Source organism: Xiphias gladius, chromosome 20 (assembly GCF_016859285.1).
Source record: "Xiphias gladius isolate SHS-SW01 ecotype Sanya breed wild chromosome 20, ASM1685928v1, whole genome shotgun sequence".
Classification (NCBI taxonomy): Eukaryota; Metazoa; Chordata; class Actinopteri; order Istiophoriformes; family Xiphiidae; genus Xiphias; species Xiphias gladius.
The window spans coordinates 21,150,302-21,173,248 of NC_053419.1; the positions used below are offsets into that span (position 1 = coordinate 21,150,302).

The 22,947-nt window shown below is 42.0% G+C and overlaps 1 protein-coding gene and 1 long non-coding RNA gene across 2 annotated transcripts; both read right to left on the minus strand.

Annotated features, from left to right (window-relative positions):
* Nucleotides 1-548: 548 nt before the first annotated feature.
* Nucleotides 549-2,551, minus strand: LOC120806497. The gene is made up of 2 exons (XR_005709707.1): nt 2,348-2,551; nt 549-798 (listed from the first exon to the last, which is right to left on the minus strand). It is a non-coding gene; the product is annotated as an uncharacterized LOC120806497 (long non-coding RNA).
* A 2,120-nt stretch (nt 2,552-4,671) lies between these two features.
* LOC120806563 (TNF receptor-associated factor 2-like) lies at nt 4,672-22,237 on the minus strand. Its single transcript, XM_040157859.1, has 11 exons — nt 22,044-22,237; nt 19,734-19,943; nt 18,056-18,134; nt 15,717-15,815; nt 15,321-15,482; nt 15,155-15,229; nt 13,404-13,478; nt 11,153-11,719; nt 9,766-9,943; nt 9,148-9,296; nt 4,672-7,773 (listed from the first exon to the last, which is right to left on the minus strand). The coding sequence occupies exons 2-11, from the start codon at nt 19,919-19,921 to the stop codon at nt 7,555-7,557; spliced, it is 1,791 nt and encodes a 596-aa protein (XP_040013793.1). The 5' UTR covers nt 19,922-19,943; nt 22,044-22,237; the 3' UTR covers nt 4,672-7,554.
* Between the last annotated feature and the right edge of the window lie 710 nt (nt 22,238-22,947).

The following is a 22,947-nucleotide window of genomic DNA, read 5'->3' on the forward strand; positions in this document are numbered from 1 at the left end:
TGGTAAATGTTATTCCCATTCAAATGCATTGCAGATACATTGGTAAGTAAAATGTTGAGGTGAAGCTCAGGACAGCAAAACTTTGACCAGCAAACAAAGGAACTCCTGTAAGGAAAACCAGTAGTTTATTAACCTAGAAGGTTTAATAGACCCCTAGAAGGGCCATAAACAGTCATTTGTAGCCACTGTTTGTATTTAAAGACTCTGTCACATTTACAGATTAAAACAGCAAATAGTTCCCTCACAAACTTAACCTCCACACTTGGGAGAAGGAAGCAACGTTTCAGTCAGATGTAGACAAGACACAGTAGCAACAGCCTTCTGAAACCAGCTGCACTATTTGAGTCTTGAAAACATCAAACAGCTGCTTTCTTTACCTGCCAGTGACAGGTCACTGTTGCAAAGTCCAATTACAAGCTAATTATGGTTATTATCGCAGTTTTCACCGACTCCCATCATAAACCCCCTCACAAATCCAGATGCACAACTACTACTGTGACCAGTGGCCAGGCTGTGAACCCAAATCTTTTACACTGACTTCATGTAGGTACTACAGAGCATAGTGATTTTAATTATTTAAGACAGTTACAGATGACAAACACTCAGGGCTCCAAACTCCAAACAAAGTGGTGGCATATGCGACCATTGTTTGAGAGTTAAAATTTCACTTGGTCCCATTTTTGCGAGTGCAGAATGATCATTAGGCTGTTTCGGTGCCCCTCCTGCTCGGTTACTGCGCTAGCCATTGTGATTGAAAGTAGTACTTTTTCTTCCCTGGCTCAGTCAGTGTCTCCCTACCTGCAAACAAATTTAAAAAAAATTATTAAACAATGAAGGAGTAATGTAACATCTCTGAATTGTTTACAAATCTGTAATGAAAAGTTTCAAGGAAGTTTAAAAAATCCTTCTTAGAAAAATATACCATCAAACTATCTCAAAAAGGGGGGTTTTCAGCACTGAAGCTATATTTAGCAAGATCTGTGGCACTCAACTTTTATTGCAGCACCAAATAACTTCTAGATGTGATAGAACTATATCAGAACCAAAATTTGGTTGCAAGAAAGTGAAAGGTAGTGGTGTTTTTTATCTTTTGAAAATTAAAGATTCATCGTTTGGGTAAAAAGGTTCATTTGATTACTGTAAAACATTCAACAACTACTACATGTTGCTAATTATCCTTAGTGTTTCTTGAATGTTCGTGACAAATTTCGACCCAACCCAGTTGTCTCCATGAAGGCCAAACACGTTTTTGTGTATTACTGGAGGACATACAATACCATCACCCCTGCTTGTGTCAGAAATTAATTAATTTTCCATCTGCTTTCCTGTCAGCATCACTGTTTGAAAAAAAATACAACCACCCTCAACGGTTAAGGTTCAGGCACAAAAACCACTTGGTCTGGTCTAGGGAAACATCATGGTATGGGTTAAATTCATGTTATTAAGGTTAAGGGACCTTTGTGGTCAGTAATAATAACAATAAGAGGTTGGTTGAGGGCAAATAAGGAAACCACCACTGTCATGGCAAAAAGGAACCAATATCAACTGCCAGGAGGAAATGGGAATTTTGTTGACCATGGAGCTGCAACTTTCAGTCAATCAAATCAAATCAAATCTTCATTATCGACTAATCTGCCAACTGTTTTTTAGATTATTCATTCAGTCTATTTAATGTCAAAAAAAAAAAAAAGTCCAAGGTGGTGTTTTTTCAAATGCCTGGTTTTGTGCAACCAAACGTCCAAAACCCAGTTCACAATGGCATAAAACAAGTGCATTAACATTTTAAGACTGAAAATTTGAAGGCTCATTTTTTTATTTCTGTTTTCTGTAGGGGTTTTATTTACTTAATTTCACTTCCAAAAAAAATTAAATAAAAAACACCACATGTAATTTGCCCAAAACTTAACTAGATATACTGAGGTTCCCCCAGACTCGCAACTGTGTCACCAGTTGGTTTTTTGTGAACTTCCAGCCCATAAAAAACAAAAAACCTCTCAAACAGCACCAAACAATCAAAACAAAAGGAGACCAGCCATTGCAAGAAGTTAATTCAGAAATCACAGAATTCAGAGTTCTGCAGGACAGCAAAGAAACCAGCAGCCTCCTGCCGGCCCGCCATGTTTCTCTGGTTCCTGTACAAATCCGACTCAACAGCCAAAAAAAATTGTTAGCACCAGCGGCAAAATGTTTTGGCTTTGGCGTTGCGTTGCGTTGCGATTCCCAAAGTCGCTGAGGAGTCGACCCGAAGGCCCAGCAGCGGCAGCAGAACTCTGGCATCGCCCTTCAGGTGCCTGTTAGCGGCCGCAGCTAGCTATGCTAACGGGCGACCAAACGAAATAACACAAACCGGGTCATTTCATCTTCAAAGGCGTCGTACGGGGATGTTGGACTGCTGACGGCCAGGTTGGCTCTTGTTTATGGGACAGTACACGACGCGTAGCCGCAGTTAGCCACTCTTCAGGTGAATGTGTATGTCCAGCTCCAGGTGAGACGCCAGGTCTAATTACACAGCGCCATTGGGGAGGGTGCGTTCGATTCAGGCTCCAGCTTGTGTGTGTTTGGGGGGGCGGGTAACGATGCTGTAGCGATTTCATTATTTTGTTTCCACTTGTGTTTTACTTGTGAAAACCAGCAGTGGAAGAAGTACGATGGTCTTTTACTGAGGTAAAAGTAGCAATACAACAGTGTAAAAATACATAGTTGTGGAAGAAGTTTTCAGATTATTTACTTAAGTAAAACTAGCAGTACCGCATTAAAAAAAATAAAAAAAAATCTCGAAATTTTACCAAAGTCAGAGTAAGTAAAAGTTTAGTATCAAAAATAAGTGCTCATTATGCATAATGGCCTATGTCAGTGTTGTGTTAATATATTGTTGAGTAATTTTTTTGATGTATTACTATGTAAGTGGTAAATATCGTACACCTCAACCAACTGCAATAGTTAGTTGGTTGAGGTAGAGGCCATTTTAACGACTTCATATTCTGCTGGGTAGTTTAATCAGTAATAATGCATCATGTTTTATAAAGTGGCCATATGTTTTGTATGTAAAATCTTAATCTGAAAAGTGATAAGTGACTAAAGCTGTCGAATAAATGTAATGGAGTAAAACTATAAAGCAGCCTAAAATGGAAATACTAGCGTAAAGTACAAGAACCTCAAAACTCTACTTAAGTACTGCACTTGAATAAATGTACCTAGAATACATTCCAGTACTGAAAATGGTTAATTACAAGTAAAAGTCATCAAAATCCTTGAGTAGATCCTCAAAAAAAATTTTGTAACCTCTATTACAAAATGTACTTGTAGATATCAAAAATGAAAGTACGTTTTATGCAGAAAAACGTCCCCTGTAAGTGTTGATCATTATATATATTTACATTATTGGAAAATGTAGTGCAGTATAAAGTAGCCTAAGATGGAAATACTCAAGTAAGGTACAAGTACCTGAAAATAGTACTTAAGTACAGTGATTTAATAAATGTACTTAGTTACTTTCCCCCACACTGGTGGTTTCTTTGTTTGAGCGCTTTTCTATAAACCAGCTTTTCAGTGTTTTCCCTCAGTGTTTGGAAAAAGGGCTCAATTAAAAAAAAAAAAAATCGGCATTACTTTCGTCACCTATTTCAGGACCACTTCCTGTAGAAGTAACCGGCACTGCGTCCGTTTACTTCCTCACCGGGCCGAGCAGCCAGCCCCCCAACAGCCCACTGGGGGCAACGCGACCTCCGCGGCACCGGGAAAAGACACGTCAAAATCTAACCGCTAGACAAGAGAAGCAGGTTCGTTCCCTGACGTCCCGACAAAATCTCCGTCGGTGTCCGGTGCGAGGCACAGCAGCTGCGTCTTTGTGCATTGACGAAGCTGAAGGAAACGAGTTGCGGTTGCTTTCTAAAGCAGCTCAGACGAGCACAAGGCACGGTGTTGTGCGGCGGGTCGAACTGCCCTGCGTGTCCATGTTATTCTTTTCATGAAGACATCCCCGGCGGTCGGCTTCCAGGTGATGAGAGGAATCTGTTCGACCACATCCAGAACAACAGAGCAAGGGCTTTGGCTGCTTGTTGACAGACCCACAGCGCCCCCTGGTGAGCAGCGCTGGAAAGCAACTCAAAACATTTACTCCAATACTTCACTCAAGTACTACTTCCAGGTCCTTGTACTTTGGAGTATTTCAGTCTGGCACTATCTTTATTTTTCTACAATTTTACACCGATAAAAAGAGAATCATTTGCTACTTTTCAGACGTTTCCCCTGTAAACTTTTCAAATAATGTCATTTAAGTGATTATCCAATATTTAAAAAAACTCTTTCCTCTCCCATTAATCAGCTCAGGTTTACTGTGTGACCCTTGGGAGGGGGCCCGAGCCCCAGGTTGCGAACCAGAAACAATAGGTACACACTAGAAATCCCTGGTCGTTGGTAGAACACCACCCAAAACAATGACGCGTTACTTACCCAGACTCAATACGGTACGGCTGGGGCCCGTTATCTATTTATTCTCTTTGCTATTTGTTGCTGATTGTAATGTGTATTCTTTGCTGCTTGGAACGTCACCTGGCTCCACCTCAGCCAGCAGGACTTTTCCCTAGGATCTGAATTCCTCTAAGATTAAAAATCAAATCCAGTAATCACCGAGCTGAAACCAACAAACTTTATTACATACTGCATGTCCGTTTTAGCATAACACATCAATTATCAACATCAGAATATATATGGCTCTGATTTCAAGGTACATAAATCACTCGACAAAATACCCTGTTCGGACAAGTAACCAATACAAAGTGCACAAAGAAAGTTGATTCAAGTTAACTGCGTCACATTACAGAACTGCTGTTGTGTGTGTGTGTGTGTGTGTGTGTGTGTGTGTGGTATTTATTTCTTTATTTCTTAAACTGAATTAAAGCTTACATTCAGAAACCTCGGGAGGGTCTGTCATTTGAGGACAGTTTCGTGGGACAGTATAACTGATCTCCTCTGGTGCTTACCGAAGTGGTGACCCATGCATCGTATTAAAATGGCACACATGCACGCACACACACGCACGCCCGCCCGCACACGTATACGTACAAACTTAAATATAAATGCTGTATATTTGGCACCATATTTTAGCATAGAACATAAAATACAATTTGCAATACAACATGGTTAGTATACGGAGGTAATACTTGAGTTTGGCACGTTACAAGAACACTCAAGGTTCAAAAAGCTCGTGTCATCCGACCCATTACACGCTCTTCGATGAAAGGGTTTGAAGAACAGAAACCCACTTACTGTATATAGCGAGAATTCTTCAACGTTAAAACGGTCTCTCTTAAAAATCATCAGCCCACTTAGCCTGTTAGCTTCACGAGCGGCGACCGACTACAGGTTCCCATGTTAGCGATGTCGATGAGGAGCGAACGCTTGATGACAAGGAAAGCACCGTATTTTCCCTCGGAAAGTTCAAAAAGGGTTGCAGTTCTTCAGCGCCATGGTGAGTAATGTAAACAAATGGCAACGTTGAGTACGACCTCTGTAAACCCTTACAGCCAAGATGTCATCAAAATCTAACTAAGACATAATCGTGTATTGCACTCTAGAAGGAATCCTAAGTCCTTACTATACAAAGGGGTTGTCCTGGCCTGTTCAAACCATCTTGACAAACAAAAAGCTGGTATATAGATATAGAATTAATAAGGTATTCAGTAATACTATGTTTATTATAACATCCTGTGTATATTAACATTGATATAGATATAGATTATTTCAACATTATGATATGAAAGATACATATTTATAAATTGCTATGAATATAGGCAGATGCTCCTGTTGAACAGACGCAGCGCCAGATATAACATAATAGCTATTCTATGATTACGTATTTTCATCCAAACAAATACAAATAAATGCTTTCACACGTGGCTCACGGAGGAAACCGGTGCGAAACTCCATAGTGAATGTGAATCGAAGCCTCCCATGCACAGAGAGGTTTCAATACAGGTCGAGACGGGTTTTCAAACAGGCCAGCGTGAACCTTAAAACCTCAGCATGCATGCTAAGTAAGTAGAACAGCGATCTCTGGTGGACACATTGAAAAGCTGCAGAAAACATCTGGATATACTGTGGATTTCGTCTTCGAGTTGTGGTGCCTTATTGGAAATAAAGTGAGAGCACACTAAGACACTAAAGTTCAAAGATCAATCTGGGGCTGCATTGAACATCAATCTGCAACAAATAAAGTCAACAATGGCCCCTCACCTACGACAATGTATTACAATTTCTTGTTTTCAGCCTCTCAACCTCCACGCACATTTACCTCATGTATATTTGCACCAACATATATATTAGATTCACATCAGTATTCTATCTTAGAGCAGCAGAAACACATACGCACTGTATACTGTATGGACAGAAAACAAGGAACGAACAATTCCTTCATTTCGTGGAATCTGTGTTAACCTCAGTCTGTGGTGGGGCACAGTACTATGTGTTGAGATGTGAGCTAGTGAGCATATCCTGGGGAAAACTCCAGCTATGTGTGTTTGTCAGAGACAAGTTTTATGCCTCAGGCTTGACTGGCAAGCTGCCCTGACTCCTTGGTAACTTCACTGTATCTTCCACAGATGTACCAGACCACCAACCAGAACCACCAACCCCTAACAGGAACAAATACGCAACACTAACTTTACACGTAAATAGCCTGGTTCCAGTGACATGCAGGCAATGTCCTCCATCACGGATGGCTAATTCACTAACAAGTTTAACAACAAACGAGGAACCTTCATAAAGCTCAATCGAATTAAGGAGCAATTTTTTAAACGCCAGCAGCATGCACTTTGCGCAAAAAAAGGCAAAAAATAAATGCCTGTAATCTTATTCGTAACATAACTCCACGTTTGTCTATGCAAATTCACTCGACACTGGAATTGAGGAGCTCACAATATCCACAACCTGCAAGAAAAGGCAAAAACTGCACCAAGCCACGCTCTAACTCTATTGTAAGTCTACTGCCGGCTTTCTACCGTGACATCGGGACGATCACGAGAACTATCTGTGATCTAAAATCCTGCTCCAACGCGGTCTGCGTGTTCTGTAACATCCCACGTCCTCAAAAGTGGGAGATAAAAGAAAGATGCCGTTCCCTCTTTTCACTCCATCATCACTTCCCATTTTGACGCATCTGCTTCTACCCAACACTGCGCTGACCACGCTGCACTGGTGCTTACTCCTGTGTCCTTTAACTGAAAACTTACGTGCAGAACCGAAGTGACATTTTATCACCATGGGAGTGGTGCTGTGATGTCGAAAGGAAAAAAAAAAGTTTTGCACCCGAAATGTACAGCAATGACGGTGGTGCTCGCATGGAGACCACCGGGTATGACGATGCCAGCGCCGCCTGGACCGAGCAAACTGCAGCCGCACGCAGCATACAGTCGCAAGCATGTTTGTCTCCCTTAAGCTGCAGGGGACAGTAAGATGCCTGATCAGAGCCCTAAGAGGACCACGATTGAGCCAGAATGGAGCCGTAATGGTCTTAGAGCTGCCTGGTTGCCAAACCGCACCACCCTGTCACGCCACCTAGAGGCCGGTGAGGTCCACGATCGCCTTGATGAAGATGGTGTCGTCGCGGATGTAAGAGTTCTTGGCGTCGAGCTTGGAGAGCGGGCAGAAGAGCGGACAGCCGCTGGCGATGTTCATCTCGCTCACAGGTCTCTGGAAGGAGGAGGAAGTGACATCGGGTCTAAAGGCGTCGATGATGTGCTCCCTGTTGCTCTGGTCCAGCAGCATCAGAGTCACCTGTGATGAGAAAAAAGGAGCGGGATTATGTTTTTGAACTAGGGTCAAAATGATTAGTCGATTAATGGATTAGTCGATCGACAGAAAAATAATCGGCAGATGCAGCGATAGTGAAAATAATCGTTACTTTCAGCTCTAATGTGAACAGCATGTTTCTAGTGATAAAACTCGCATCATCATTGCAACAAAAGATAAAATATTTGCCACAGTGATAACTTTCCAGAGTTGTAAAATCCTGTCTGTGAGAATTAGGAACCATCGTGCAGTGTGTTTTTGGCTAAGACCATTAATCTGTTCATCTAACTGGACTTCTTGGATTGTATGTCATCGTCTCAATGGCACCTGAAGCGATACCCCCCCACAAGCGCAGCCCCCCACTAAGGCTACGCAAAGTTATCGCCGGGGCACAAAATTTTGTGCCACTGCGATTCTTCAACAAGATAAAGGTAATGACACGTTCCAGTTCTGTTCACCAAAGTTTCTCCACGCTCACAAAAAGGACTTAATACAGTGATAAAACACGCTGGAATAATAACTTCTCTGTTTTCAAACGCAGCGCACGAGTGTTTCTACCCGTAGACCGAGCACATCTGCCCGGTCAGAGTTGGAGCAACGCAGGCTTGACTTTGTCTGTTGCAGAGAATATATTCATAGGCCTGAAATGTGTTATGACCGTACCTTCAAGACTACAGATTTAAATGAGCCCAGCCACATTCATCATCTCTGATTTGAAGAGGTGTTTTGAAACGTGTCGCACACGTCTGGAAAGCAAAGCAGCACCAAAGAAAGTGTTTTCCACCGCTGAACCTGGCATGTCGGTTGAAGACAAGACTCTTTTGGACCTGCAGGGGTGCATCCATCCCACGTGAGGACAGATATATGTGAGGAAATATTAAATAACAGGATGTTGTCGATGATAGGCCAAAGATCAGTGATATGATGACTCACGAAAAAATGAATGTGAGAGAAATGTTCAAACTCTTTTGACAAGATTATATCTGCAAACAGAAATAACATAAAAGCCTCCTTAATAAGTATTACTGGCTGCTTCAATCATATCGCACATAGAGAAGGGAGGCCAACACGTGAAACAGAAAGATAAAACTGTTACAAATGTGAGGTTGTTGCATTGCTGCTCTTATTTTTGTGTCGTGGTTCTGAGCTGAGAAACTAACTTTACAATGCATCTTTTAATTTCCCGCCTTAAAGCACGTATTGCATGAGAGCAAACGTACAGTTTTCAGCAGCTTTTCTTCCACGTTGCCCGTCCAAAACCTCACGGACGAATAAGGACAAACTTTACTGTTTGACGCCTAAAAAAAAAAGGGCCGTGAATCTTTGGTGAATACCCCTCGTTGTCTTTGTTTCTCTTACCTTCTGGTTGAAGGGCCATTTGAGCAATGCGTCGCTCAGTCCCCTCATCACCACAAAGAACAAGGACAAGTGGCTGCCGCGCCCCGTCCCATCTCCATTCAGATAGATCCGCAGACACATCTTATAGCCGTACTTACTGGTGTAGAAGGCTGAAAGGGAAAGGGAAGGGAAATTCGGCTTTAGTCACGAGACCTCTGCAATAGATACCTGAACAGGTTGTCTTGGTTTCCAGTAACCGGACCCTGGCCTGCAACCCAACTCGGGCTGGGCCCAAGAATATTCAGTCTAATTGGGTCAGGTGGGATCAGGGGGCTGGTCTCAAGTCTTTGATTTTGATATGTCTAATAACTGAGTGGATCTGAACATACTTGCTGGCACAGCGCGTCAAAACATATGTGTTGCTGGTCTTTTAGAATCCAACTGCTCATTAACTGACGGAGCATCTTGCTGCTGCCAGTGTCCCGTGTTGTTGTCGACATTTTGGACCAGGTCTGACTGTCCTTGGGTCGCTTTTGGATTGGCTGAATTTACACCAGCATTTCTACAGGTCTGTTTCCAATGGGATCCACAGATTTTGACCTATGAAGACCTCTCATCTATAATAATGGCCCATGTTACCTGGTGAGAACATGGCGGGGGCTCGACCTGCGACGGCATCCTGTCTCTTTTTGCCGAAATCAGAGATTCTCCAGACGAAGACGCCGTCAAAGGTAGTGGCAGACATTTCCCTCAGGCGGCCCTCCATCTCAGCGACTGTCAGGTCCTTCAGCCCAACTGTCCTCTCCAGCTGCCGCACCTGGAAAATAAACACACACTCTGCTTTAACAAGACTGCAGTTTCTTCATTCAACCCATTTAATATTTGCTACGTAAAAACAGAATAGTAGTTAAAGTGATATGCCACCAAAAATGTATCTGTTAAGATCAAAATGCTCAGCACTTGCGGGTTTGAAACATGGCTGCTAAAAGTTCTTCTTGGAGAACAAAGGCTCTGGAAACTTTGCATTCATAGTGGTTACACGTATTCAAATAATGACATGTTTTCATGGCAGGTAAAAAAAAAACAGAAAAACCTTCACATCAAATTCACATCGACACGAATCCGAGCTGACCAAAGTTTAACCTGAGGCAAGAAACTACAGACATTTTACCGCCACCTTTCAAGACTGCACAAAAGACAGATGTTGGGTTGAGTATCGTTTTAAATGATCCCACATAGTTTCCAGCTACAACGGCTGGATTTGCTTCAACCCTTTAAACCCCGAGGCTTTTTGCCTTTCTGTCAGAACAGGCTGGACTACTCAGAGACATCTCCACTTTGCATGTGAGTTTTACTATACATGTTTAAGAACAGTCCGTGTCAGCTAGATCTGAGCTTTAGTAAGATCAAAAAATACTGATAGTGAAAACATTAAAAATCCTATATTAACTCCTATTATTATACTTTGTCTCACTTATATTTTGGGCATAATCATGCTCAGAGTTTTAAAACTACTAGTTCCTATTCCTATCCTCCTAAATAGGAGCTATGGAATCAGCGAATTAGCTGTGTGCTGCGACTTGATCTCTGCGTTTTAAAATTACATTTGTTTACATTTTGGCAAATAGTTACAATTGAAATTGGGCTGAATTATGAGTAGTTATTATTAATAGTTATTAGAACTATTAGTAGTTCCTGTTTTCAATGTGCCCATGGATGCATGGACAACTATCACTGGATTACGTTGATACTGAAGAAAAGTAGAAAATGTGATGATTCTGGGCCAAGTTCTGGAGTTAAAGAGCGTCCTTTTTTAATATGATTCTTAAGAGGATGTATCGATGTCCATTTGTGATGGAAAGCGGAAATAATGATCCTCAGAAAGTGTAAATCACAATGAATGTGTAAGCGTCATGTCAGTGCGTTAAGATGTGACTAAGTTATGACTCCAAGAAGAAGGAGCGTAATTGTGATTGTAACCACTGCAATCGGGTGCAGTCATGATTATGTCTCTTTCCAGTCCTACCTTATTACTCAGCGCCTCGATCTTATCCTGGTCCAGCTTATGCTGACGGTTGCTGGCCTCCATGGTGGTGGCAAACCTCTCCACTTCTCTGTTCAGGACACACACCACATTTTCGAACGTCCCGGCTTTAACTTCGAGGTCCGTGCACCTGCGGCCCAGCTCGGCCACCTTGGTCTTCTCGCTGTGGAGCTGGAGCTCCAACGCTGCCCCCACCGAGCTGGGCAAAGGTGTGAAGGAGGTAGACACAGAGAGGGTGGGCGCCAGGGTGGGAGGTGGAGGGAGAGGAGCTGAAGCGGTTGGACCAGGGGGACCGGAGCTGGAAGATGAGGAGGAGGCGGCGGCTCCCTGCACGGGAGGCCCAGAAGAGGTGGTGCTGAGCTGGGAGACTCTGGCCTCCAGCTCCCTGAGGGACTGTTGGAGTTCCACCAGTTTGTGTCCGGCTAGTTCCAGTCCCTGGGGCTGCAGGCCCTCCATGCTCACTTTCATGCCCATGATGTAGTGCAGCAACAGGTTGAGGTGCTCGTAGGCATAGGCGCGCTCATGGTCATGAATCTTTTCCTTCTCCACCTTCAGAAAGGGAGGCGACAAATTGGGGGTCAAAACTGGATTTTTGTACGGACACAGATCATGCCTTTCCTTGGCCAGTATGAAGACAAATCTACAATTATGTCTGCTCTTGATTATGGTGATGGTGATGCATGCCTCCCCCTCTACCTTTGAAGCCTCTTGACTCTGTGTATCTCAGTTCACTGCGCGTTATCACAGAGGATAAATTCCTCACTCGCCATTGAGTCTTACATGAAAAGATGGGATGGTCCCCCAACGGACAGAAGGTTTTACTGCCTCATTACACCTCTGCTCTCTGATCTCTACAGTATCAGACCAGTACAGGACATTCTAACATCAGCTGTACCATACGTTCAAACTTCAGATACTGTGGAATGAGCTGCAAAAAACACTTCCGAGGTTTTGAAAGATCACAATCAAGTATATGCAATTACACTTGGAAATGCTTTGCTCGATGTGAAACTAATGTCTAAGGTGTGAGAATTGTCCGTTTGTCCACCATTTAAAATGTATAAATTTATTTCTTCTACGATCTCAGTGAGACTAACGGTGTAAATAAAGAATCAAAGAAATTAACAATGAAACTGAAACAACAAATGCATGCACTCTGCTCGGAGTTTAGGAAACTGTAAGACATGCATTGGGGTGGGAAGGGCAGATGATTCTTACGTTTCTTTCTATAAAAAAGACTTTCCCCAGCGTTATTAATACTTTCTTTGAACCCTACCCTTGACTTAGGGAAAAAAAACAAAAGAAAAACAACAATGAGCACCTCCTCTCCAGTGTCTCAAAATACATATATTCTCTTCAAACATAACTACACATAAAAATGTTTAACGTTATAAACTCTGAATAATTCAGCCACAGTCTATTTCTGATTAAAGGGCTCTTTCATAAACAGTTATTGGAACCACAGAAACGAGCGCAGTTGGCAGCGAAGTGGATTCTGGTGGACTTGTTTTGTCCCAGCCTCAGATTCCACTTGATAAAAAATGTATGTGAATTTAATGTATACGGTGATGATGGGACCTGATACGCACGACACCAGATGTCTGTCTGTCAAATCAAACACACGACGCCTGAATCAAATGGCTTAGGGTTTAGAGCTCAAACACGCAGTCGATTGATCAGTTGGTCAAACAAAAGAAAATTAACCGGCAACTACTTTGATAATCGAATTATCATCTGATCGACTTTTCAAGGAGAAATGCCGAGAATTTGCTGGTTCAGGCTCCTTAAATGTGAGGATTTGCTGCTTTTCTATGTTTAATATCTCTGTAAATTGTTTGAAAAAAATTTATTGTTTTTATTGAAATTAATAATTAATCAATGGAGAAAATGACTGGCAGATTAATCGATTATTATTATGACTATTATATTATTGTATTAAAATAATCATTAGTTGCTACACTACAGGCATGTTGGAGGTGTTTCTTCCACACATCTTCCAAAGAGCATAGTGTTAAGTATCAAAAATAATGTGATGTAATTATTTGATCTTTAAAAAAAAAACAATTCAGTCTTCCAAGGGAAAAGGGAAAAAAAATGTAACCCTGCCTCTTTTCTCACCCCCTCTCCCCAGATAGCAATTTTCATACAATCCCTAGCCTGAATGTGTGTCTATGTGTGTGTGTTCGAATGTATAAAAACAATTATTGAGAAGATGATTGATCAGGCTACTTACAGACATATCACATCCCACGACATGAAATCGACACGGAGTTCTGAATTTGGTGCAGAACTTAATATGGTCCACGTACTAGAAAAAACAACAACAACAACGAAAGAACGTTACTTATAATTTTCTAAAAAAAAGTAGTCGATTAGCAAATGTAGCATAGGAGCTACGAAAGTGACCCCAGTTTGTGCCTCTCCTGTATTACATCATTACATCTGAGTCAGAGAGCAAAGCATCCGATTCGCTAGAAAATAAATATCCGGTGATAATTTAACAGCCCAGTGGGTCGATTCACAACATTTACCACAGTTCTGAAGATATTTCCAGAATCCGAAGACTCCACTGCTTGATTAAAAAAAAAAGGTTTTTGACTACGTTTTCCAAGTTGTGCGTCTTGTATGAAGTTACTTTCAATTATGTTATGTTTCCATGCAAACCTCTTCCAATTTAACTCTCAAATTCCAGACAGACTCACCATCTTCAGCTTCCTTTTTACCAAACCAAACGTGGCCAGTATTTCCTCAGATATCCTGGTGTACACCTCTCAAATGCCAAAGTACGTGTTATCGGGAGCTCATTATCTTTTGAACATTTTAGTGATACATTTTCATCACATTTAATTCATGTCTAATTTGTTCCTGATTATGTCTTTCTTACCTTTACTTTTATATGCTTTATATGCGTGTTTTTTTGTCTTTACATGATTATTATCTGCTGATTTAGTGAACTCTTCTATTCATTTTGTGGCTTTCTTTGTATTTTGCTAAATCATGTTATTTTTATTAGTTAAATATTTAATTATTTTATTTTTCCTCTTAAGTTAAAGGGAGTCATTTATATAAGCCCATGAATTCTTGAAGTCTCCTGACACATCTGTTTTATTTCTATGTCTGTCTTGTTTTATACTGTTGTATATGTGTGCAAATAAAATAAAATAAAATAGACTCCCGTGTTTTACAAAACTAGCAGGGACATGTGTGTCATTTCCAGCTACAAGGTTGGGAAACAGAATCACAACTTGGTCTAACGGGTTAAAATCTTTTTTATTGTGCAGCGGACAGAATATTTTTTTAATGCACAGATTATATTTTTTTATAAAAGTTTTTGAGTTCTGGAAATATCTTCAAAACAGGAGAAAGAGTTGTTAAAGGTGCCATGCCTCGGTTTTTGCTATCGCTACACTGCCAACGTTAACAGCTGTTAAAAGAAAGATTGAGTTCAGCATCAAACTTAATTCCTTTATGCGCCAAGAGCAGTCACCATCGCTGGAAAGCGAATGTTAACTCATGTTTTGCTTCTATTTCTAACACGTCTTGTCTTCTACTGAAGTTAGCACGCTAACCAGCTAGCCCCGGCCCGTCTCGTAATACTACTCTGCTATAGTGACTCGCTCGAGCGTCCAGTCTGCCCTCTGCCCATCATGAGCGGATGAAGAAGTAGTGCTACCCAGAGGTCGTATTGTAACCTCTTGTCTCGTAAACGCAACAATAGCTGAAGCTCTTGGTGAGTAAACAGCTGTTAATGCTAACGTTAGCTATGTAGCGATAGCAAAAACTTACATATAGCACCTTTAAACAACCTTCATGGTCTTTCAGCTTTATATTTTTGAGGAAAAACAAACACTAAGCTCTGTGACTTAAATTTAGTCATAACACATGAGGCTAAAACTGGGGATAAGTGCTGTAGCTACATGGGACTATGACCTTTTTTGCCAAAAAATAGTTTCCCTCGTTTCTGAATGTTGTTTACAGATTCACCTTTTCTCTGGGTATTTTCTTCTTGGCGCAGCCTTCGCAGATCATCGGGTACTTGGGACAGATCTCATCATGTGCCTGAAAAACAGTGACGCCAACGAGACGCTGTGACGTGCTGCACAGGCCCAGACACCCCGAGCATCTTAGGCCTAAATAAATAATTCCTAACCTTGATATTTTTGAAGTGAAATGGCTCCTTGCAGTACTTGCAGTTGAGCGTTCTCTCCGGGCACTCTCGTTCATTGTGGCGCTCCTGTTCGTTGAAGCGAATTCGTTCTTTACAGGAGGGACAGGGGATGATCATGAACTCACACTTCCCCTCGTGGTTCAGCTGTAGAAAAGTAGAGTGTTTAAGCTGAGCTGCTGTGTCAGTTTTTACGGTGCGCCGACTTCCGCCTTAACCGTCTATATACACACGCCAGCAAGGCGAAGCCGAGGTATCGAAATGTGCAAAAAATTGCTCATAGACGTCAAGAAAAACAGCATGTTTTTGTCCATCTAAAACCTAAAACCTGTTCATCTACGTAAAAAAAAAGTCATGAAAGTCGGTCAAAGGTCACCTCACCTCATACTCTTTAATACTCCCTTTCCAAGTGCAACTTTCATTGATACAAACAGCTGATAGGTTTTCAACTTCCCTTCGAACTGCGTTGTCAGGAAAAGCCTGAAAAAACAAGACAAAACAAAGGGGATTTGCTGTCACACTTTCTGTGCAATGTTTATCCCAGCCTCCTCTGTTCCATTATATTGATTATTTATGTTGAGGAAACTTTTGTATTGGACGTGTATGTGATTATTTTCCTTTTCCTCGTCAGGGTGTATGATCAGCTGAATTTCCTTCAGCGGCACAGACGCTTAAATGTGGGTTTAGGAAATTGAAGATCCAAGAAGCATGAACACCAACATTTGTCCTGCAGGTCTGGTCACGCACGAAGCATGAGCCACCTTTTTCATTTATGGTCTGAACAAGTCCTCAAGATCGAAACTATGGCTGCGGGACTGTGAGACGTGAACGTAGGTTTGGAGCAGGACACTTCATTCTCATCCACTACTAAAAAGCACTGGAGAAGGTTCTTCCGTCCACTTTTGCTCACGTTTATAAGAAAATAATTGTAGTTCAAGGGGAGACAGATGTGTTTAATCCATGAACAGCAAAAGGGACTTTTATTTTCTAGTTTAGTTCCTGAGGTTAGTTCCTGTGGACTCTTAGTGCCTGGAGCCATTTGGTCAAAATGGGCTAAAAAAAAAAAAAAAAGCAACGTATTGGTGTTTCAGGTAATAAATGCACAATATACTGTGGTGAGGCTGGCTAAAGTATCGCTATCTGTAAATTGTACTTAAGTACAGTTACTCAAGTACTGTACTTAACTACAATGTAATGGTGCTTGTCCTTTACTTGAGAATTTCCATTTCATGTTACTTAATACTTGTACTCTACTACATTTCAGAGGGAAATACTGTACTTTTTACTCCTCTACGTTTATCTGACATATTCACTGGTGACTTTTTTTTAGACTACATAGTTAAAGATTAAACTTGTGGTTCCCAACCTTTTTGGCTTGTGACTAGTGTGCAGTTCGGGCCCTTTTGTCACTTTACATTTAAACAGCTGTTTGAGACCTAAAGAGGTTAAAGTTAATTAAAAAGCAAATATTGGAGAAAAGTCAAAAAAAACAAAAAAAAACAAATTTGTTGATCAGAACTTTTTTTTTTCTTTCCTCTCTCATTAATCATCTAATGGCCCCTCAGATTTATCTTGTGACCCTTTGAAGGGGCCCGACCCCTAGGTTGAGAACCGCCGTGCTAAACTACATCACTGTATATAAAGTAGTTAAAACCAGCTCCGCCTCGAGCAGCTACAACAGTAAAATGCTGTTTACACATTGATGCGACAGTATTACTCTGATAATGTCACATATAAAAATGAATCAGTCACAGGGGACGTTTTTCAACGAGTACTTTTAACTTTGACACTTTCAGTACATTTTGCTGATTATACTTCTGTACTTTTACTCAGGTAGGATTTGGAATGCAGGACTTTTACATGTAATGAGTATTTTTACACGATTATATTGGTACTTGTACTGAAGTACAGGATCTGAATATTTTTTCTACCACCGTCTGTGGCTACGCATGATTAAAGGCTACAGGATGTGACCATGATGAAACGTGTGTGTTACGTTTTCGCATCAATCATAAAGCTAACGTTCTTGTACGATTTGATTCCGGTTTTTATGCTGAAAAGGTCCCGTCACCGGTGGGACTGAGGCGACAAACATCTGAGATGATTATATATAGAAATAGCCGAGCTCCTCTCAGGCTGTCTGCGTCTGTTGTGTCTGTGCAGAGACGTCAACATGAAACCGCCTTTCTTTGTCCTTGCACGTGCTTCTTCTCCCGTGTCTGTGGTTCCTCACAGGAAATGTGCCGCAGCATCTCGGGGATCAGATGAATATTTTTGTCATCTGAGAGCATCGGTAGAGGAATATAACATCAGGGAGCGGCTCAAAAACCAAAGCAGGACAGTATTTGAACAGTGATATATAAATAAAGCCAGTATCATATTTAAATGCATCTTCTGAGTAGAGCTGAAACAATTAGAATCATCAAAGTAATTTTTTATGCTAAAATGTGAAAGATTCTGCAATTCCAGCTTTTCAGTTGTGAAGATTTGCTGCTTTTCTTTATCTTATTTGAGAGTAAACTAATTATCTTTCCGTTTTAGATTCTTCGTCGATAAAAACAAGATTAATCGAGAGAATCAGTCCTAATAAATAAGCGTTACAATTTATATGAATTCACTGATGCTAAAGTTGAATCAAGAAATTCACTTTAATTCACAGAAAAAATTCAATTTCAACAAAAATGTTTTTCCTCACAGGATAAAAATACTTTCATACTCACGCATCCTTGTTTCAAAATCGATGTAGGCTCCTCAAAAATATCCTCTTTTATGCAAGCGTTGCATTTCTGGGGTCCATTACTGCAATAAAACAACATTATACGCTGAAATACCGCAAATCGAAAATATGCAAACATCAGATACCCAACGGTGGAATGTAGCTAACTAACATCTACTCAAGTACTGTACTGAAGTACGGTTTTGAGGTACTGCAACTTTATACTTCTACCCCGCTACATGTCGGAGGCAACATTTTTTTTTTTTTTACACCACTACATTTATTTGACAGCTTTAGTTACTTATCAGCCTCAGATCATCAAAACAAAACCTAGTCACATAAATCACGATGTAATAGTATAGATTAAGCAGTACAGCGGGATATAAAGTAGCTGAAATTAGCTGCACCTTTACCATGTGATGCCTTCACATGGATGAATAATCAATAATCATATTCCACTTGTTACAGCGACATTTTACTCATAAAACAATAAGGTCATAAAATATGATGCAGGGTTAGAGATTCAGTGATATGATTTACTGCGTAGTAATGTAACACATGAAGTTTTTTTTTCTGCATAATGAGCACTTTCACTTATGCTCATACTTCTTCATTTTCACTTGTGTCAATTTTTTGAATTTGTGACTTTAACTTGTCACTATAGTATTTCTACACTGTGTATTGCTACTTTTACCCAAGTAAAAGATCTGAAAAAAATAAGGAAAAAAAAAAAAAAATTCTAAGCGCTACTCACGTCTGCAAGTCAACATTTGAGAGCCCGCGGTCACGATCAAGTATGCGATCGTTTCTGAGTCTGCTCTCTCCGTTTCCTCCGGCTGCCTTGGATTCTGAGCACTCGAGGTCACCTGCGAACTATTCTTGACAAAGGAAGCTGCAGCAGGACACACCCACATCCAGAAACCGGAGTCATGCCCCCCCGCCCCCAAAGTTAAAGTCCTCGAAAGGAAAAAAGGCAACCTCTGAATATATTGCTCCTCTGCAAAGAGCAACCTGCGCCCATATGACTATTTAAGACGACACGCGATTTGCATATTTTATGCCTGCAGCCTCCAGTTTCACCTTTTGGATTGAAATCCAGCCAAAAATCTGGCGATCCAACAGATCCCCTCGCCGTCACCCAGTGCCCGGTTTGCGCAACACCTTTTTCTGAAAACGCCGTCGCTCTGAGTTCAGCCAAAGTTAAGAATAATTTTATCATCACTTTTTTTTTGTTTGAAGCATTAGCTTTTTGAGATCTCAAACAAAGTCGGGTCAGATCACATTAAACCCAACCACCTTGTATCACGCTCATGAAACGTCTGAGGGCAGCATTCTGCTCAGAAGTGAAATTCATAAACGTTTTTCCTATAATAATTCTAATCAATTTCTCTGTCAAAATGTTAAATTTAGTGTCAACACATTTTGCCTTTTTTAGGATAACGCAGACACCAAACACTGCTCTTTGACCCTTCCGTCCCGGGTCAAACTGAACAGGCGACGCCCTGCTCTCGGTTCGAGTTTGCGCTCAGGGGACTCACACTGCAAGAAAAGTGCCCCGCGAGCAGCTTACGAATCCGCGCCCGTGCACTCTTTAAATGTTGACTTGCCGCCTGAGGAGCGTTGGAATTTCTGTCGCGCTCTCTCGTATCCTTTGACCTCGGTACGCTTCCGCGGCTCCTCACCTCACTGTCCTGTTGAAGCAGTAGGAACAGAAGCGGTGTCCACACTGGGCTTGAAATGGTCGTCTGAGTATGTTGTGGCAGCAGTTGCACAGGTGCTTGTCCTCCAGCTTATTGCCCAGGATCTTCTTGGGGAAGCCGGGTTTATTGCTCTCCATGGACGAAGGCGGGGACGGTTCCTGCGTGGCCATGGTGTCTGTTCACACGTCACACCTGCGAAAGAAACGACACGTCAAGACGTGGAAGACGCATGAAGGAAATGAATTCATTTTGATGCAAGAGTTGGAGAAACGTCGGGTAATAAATTAGCGGTAGCTAATTATGTTTTGCAACGCTTGATTTTACGGATCCTGTATTTTTTCAGTTAATTTCCTGGAAACTTTCCTCCTCATTTCCGAAAATGAGGAAATGATATTTAGCTGTAAATCACGAACATACTTCCATACCATCCGCAACCTCGTACTAATTATGAGTTTTTTGAGGAAAAATGCAGTAGGTTAGAGAAAAGTAGCTCATAAACAGACGTCAACATCCACTGACGTTTCCCGGAAAGACTAACGTGACACTTAACTCAACGTCTTTGGGTTTTTGAGAGCTGCTCAGGGGTTGGTTGGTCACTGACTACTGACTTAGTGGGGTGCACAAACTTTTTTTTCAATTTCATGAAATTAAAAGTAACAGTGCCATGACATTTGTGGAGAGGCTCATTTTTTTTGACGTCTGTACTCGCTTCATGTTATTCGGCAAAATATGCAATTTCCCGAAACCTTCTACATACAACTGTAGACTAAATCAATTAAGTGATTACTAAACAAAGTAACCGATGATGCGTTGATAAAGAAGCAGCCTTAAAGTTTTTTTAGACAGGGTTTACAGTGGTGGTGGGAGTATTCAGAACTTTTACTTATGTAAAAGTGTAGAAATAATCAGTTACGTTAAGTAAAAGTTCTGCAGTCAGAATTTTACTTGATTAAAAAGAACGTAAGTATTAGCATTAAAATACACCTTAAGCACCAAAAGTAAAAGTACTCATCATGCAGAATGGCCCATGTCAGAATAATGTGTATTATATTTTTGGTTTATCATTATCGATGCATTCATGTGTAGACAACGGTGGGGCTACCTTGAACTACTTTATATACTGTTGAGTAGCTTTTCTGTAATAATACATAATAACCGATCTTTTCACCTTATTTTGTATTAATAACATGAATGGGACTTCTCCTTCCATTCACACAACACATGCCCATATCATTATATACTTTATCTATGCTGAGTAGAGCTGCATATCCTATGTTTCTTTTCCTTGCCAGGGTTTATAATCAGCTGAATTTGGTTTAGTTTTACACCTGTTCTGACGGGTGCAATGGAAAGAGCGTAAACCGTGAACACAGAACATTTGCCCCGCACTTCCTGAAGGACGTGGCGGCTTCTACGCTTCTGTCTGGCCGCAACGTAACTGATTATTTACACAATCGATTAATCTGCCGACTACTTATCTTGATTAAACCAATGATTGTCTGGTCCATAAAGTGTCATCAAAGTGTGAAGAATGCCCGTCAAACTGTTCCAAACCCAGGGGAACGGCACCAGATTCCCTGCTTCCCTCCGCTCAGCCGCCCAAAAGCTAAAGAGATTTTCGGTTTACAATCAGAGAAGACACATAAACGCAGTCAGTGCAGAGGCCGGAGCTAGTGAGGGCTGAAGTGAACGATTATAATATTTGGGGTCCCCGGGCGGACGCCTCTGACGGCGTTGGTCAACCTTTGGACCCACCGTCAGCCATCACTTGATGTCTGTGTCACGGGTGTAAACCCGCCCCCCCCCCTCGTGATCGACACCAGTCATGGTTCCTCTCCCCGTGGCAGAGCATCACAGGCCAGCTGAGAGGCCCACACCCTTTGTTTACATTTTCCACTCTGCGTTCGTGGCTCCTCGTAGTTGACTTGGCACAAACTGACGACGAAGACGATGATGATGAGGATCATAATGATGATGATGATGATGATGATGATGATGATCACCAGCTGCCTCTCTTCCCAGTCAAACAACGCACGCCTCAGCTAAGCCTACCCGGCAACGATGCTGACACAATCGCACATCCATTGTCTCTCCCTCCCGCTTCCTTTGCCTTCCTTGTTGCTAAGCTATCAGCATCCTTTAGTCAGAAGTGGTACCCAGCTCGCAGCCACGCCCCTTTGAAACCCGAAGCTTTCTGCCTGCAGGCGACCATTTACTGTGGGGGGGGGGAAGAGGAAAGAAAAAAAAAAAGCCTTTGCAAATGCTGTTGCAGTCGCGGGACTTTGCACTTACCAGCGTTTTTTAGTCTAAACTGTCATCGCGTGCCGAGGCCGTGAAATCGCCTTTCCCGGTCGCAGGTCGACGCTCGCGCGCAGTGGGCCGATATTACATGTGGTTCCGCAGCGGACTGGGGGAGTCTCCTTCGACGTTAGCCACATAATACAGATGTGGTCCCCGAAAGCGACGGCTGTTGTTGTCCGTTGTCGCCATTGCACTCTCGGGCTGGGTGTTACGTCATGCGGTGGGCCGAGCGCGGGCCGACGGGCAGACGAGGTGCGCGAGGCGCGAGAGTCATTGGCTCGGCATTCGGAGGGCGGGCGGATGCTTCGCCGCGAGGGCAGGACAGACGCGCGGACGACGCGCTTTGGAAATGCGCATCACGCACGTCGTTTGTTTTCAACGTTCCTGTTCCTGTTTTGTTTGGTTCTGCATCTGTCGTTTGAGGACTCTGCCTGAAACGAGCCGCTGCGTTTGCACATAAAGCGCACGATTCTCTAACAAGGACGCCCGCTGCAAAGTCTTCAAAGCGGTGGAGGAAGCGTTTGGGGATTTTTAAAGGAGAAGTTCGCAGCTTTTCAAGTCTGTCTTGACCTGTTGACAGACACCCCCCCCCCTTTTTTTTTTTCTTGCACAGGCCCGGAAATAACGCGCCCAGAACAAAAAGGTCACTGTTTTTCAAACCTTTTGATTCCAGCCTATTTTGCCTGCTCTCCTTTGAAAGACCACTCTTCAAATCTTACAACCAAAAAGTCAGACTGAGTCCAAGAGATACTGAACCAAAGTTACAGAGGCGCAGACATGGTAGATTTAGTTTGTGGCTCTTTTTTTGAGTGGCACCATAAAGTGAATATAAGGCCTGTAGTGGGACCTTTTGTGTGGAAACCACTTTGGAGCCACAAGTCTGAACCGATTCTGC

Bases quoted from the DNA above. Each gene is read 5' to 3' on its own strand.
- LOC120806563 (XM_040157859.1), bottom strand. From the start codon at position 19,921: ATGGCCACGCAGGAACCGTCCCCGCCTTCGTCCATGGAGAGCAATAAA. The intron at 15,230-15,320 runs GTTAGGAATTAT...ACTGTTTTTCAG, and splicing joins TTCACTTCAAAAATATCAAG to GCACATGATGAGATCTGTCC. The intron at 9,944-11,152 runs GTAGGACTGGAA...TTTATTTTCCAG, and splicing joins TCGAGGCGCTGAGTAATAAG to GTGCGGCAGCTGGAGAGGAC.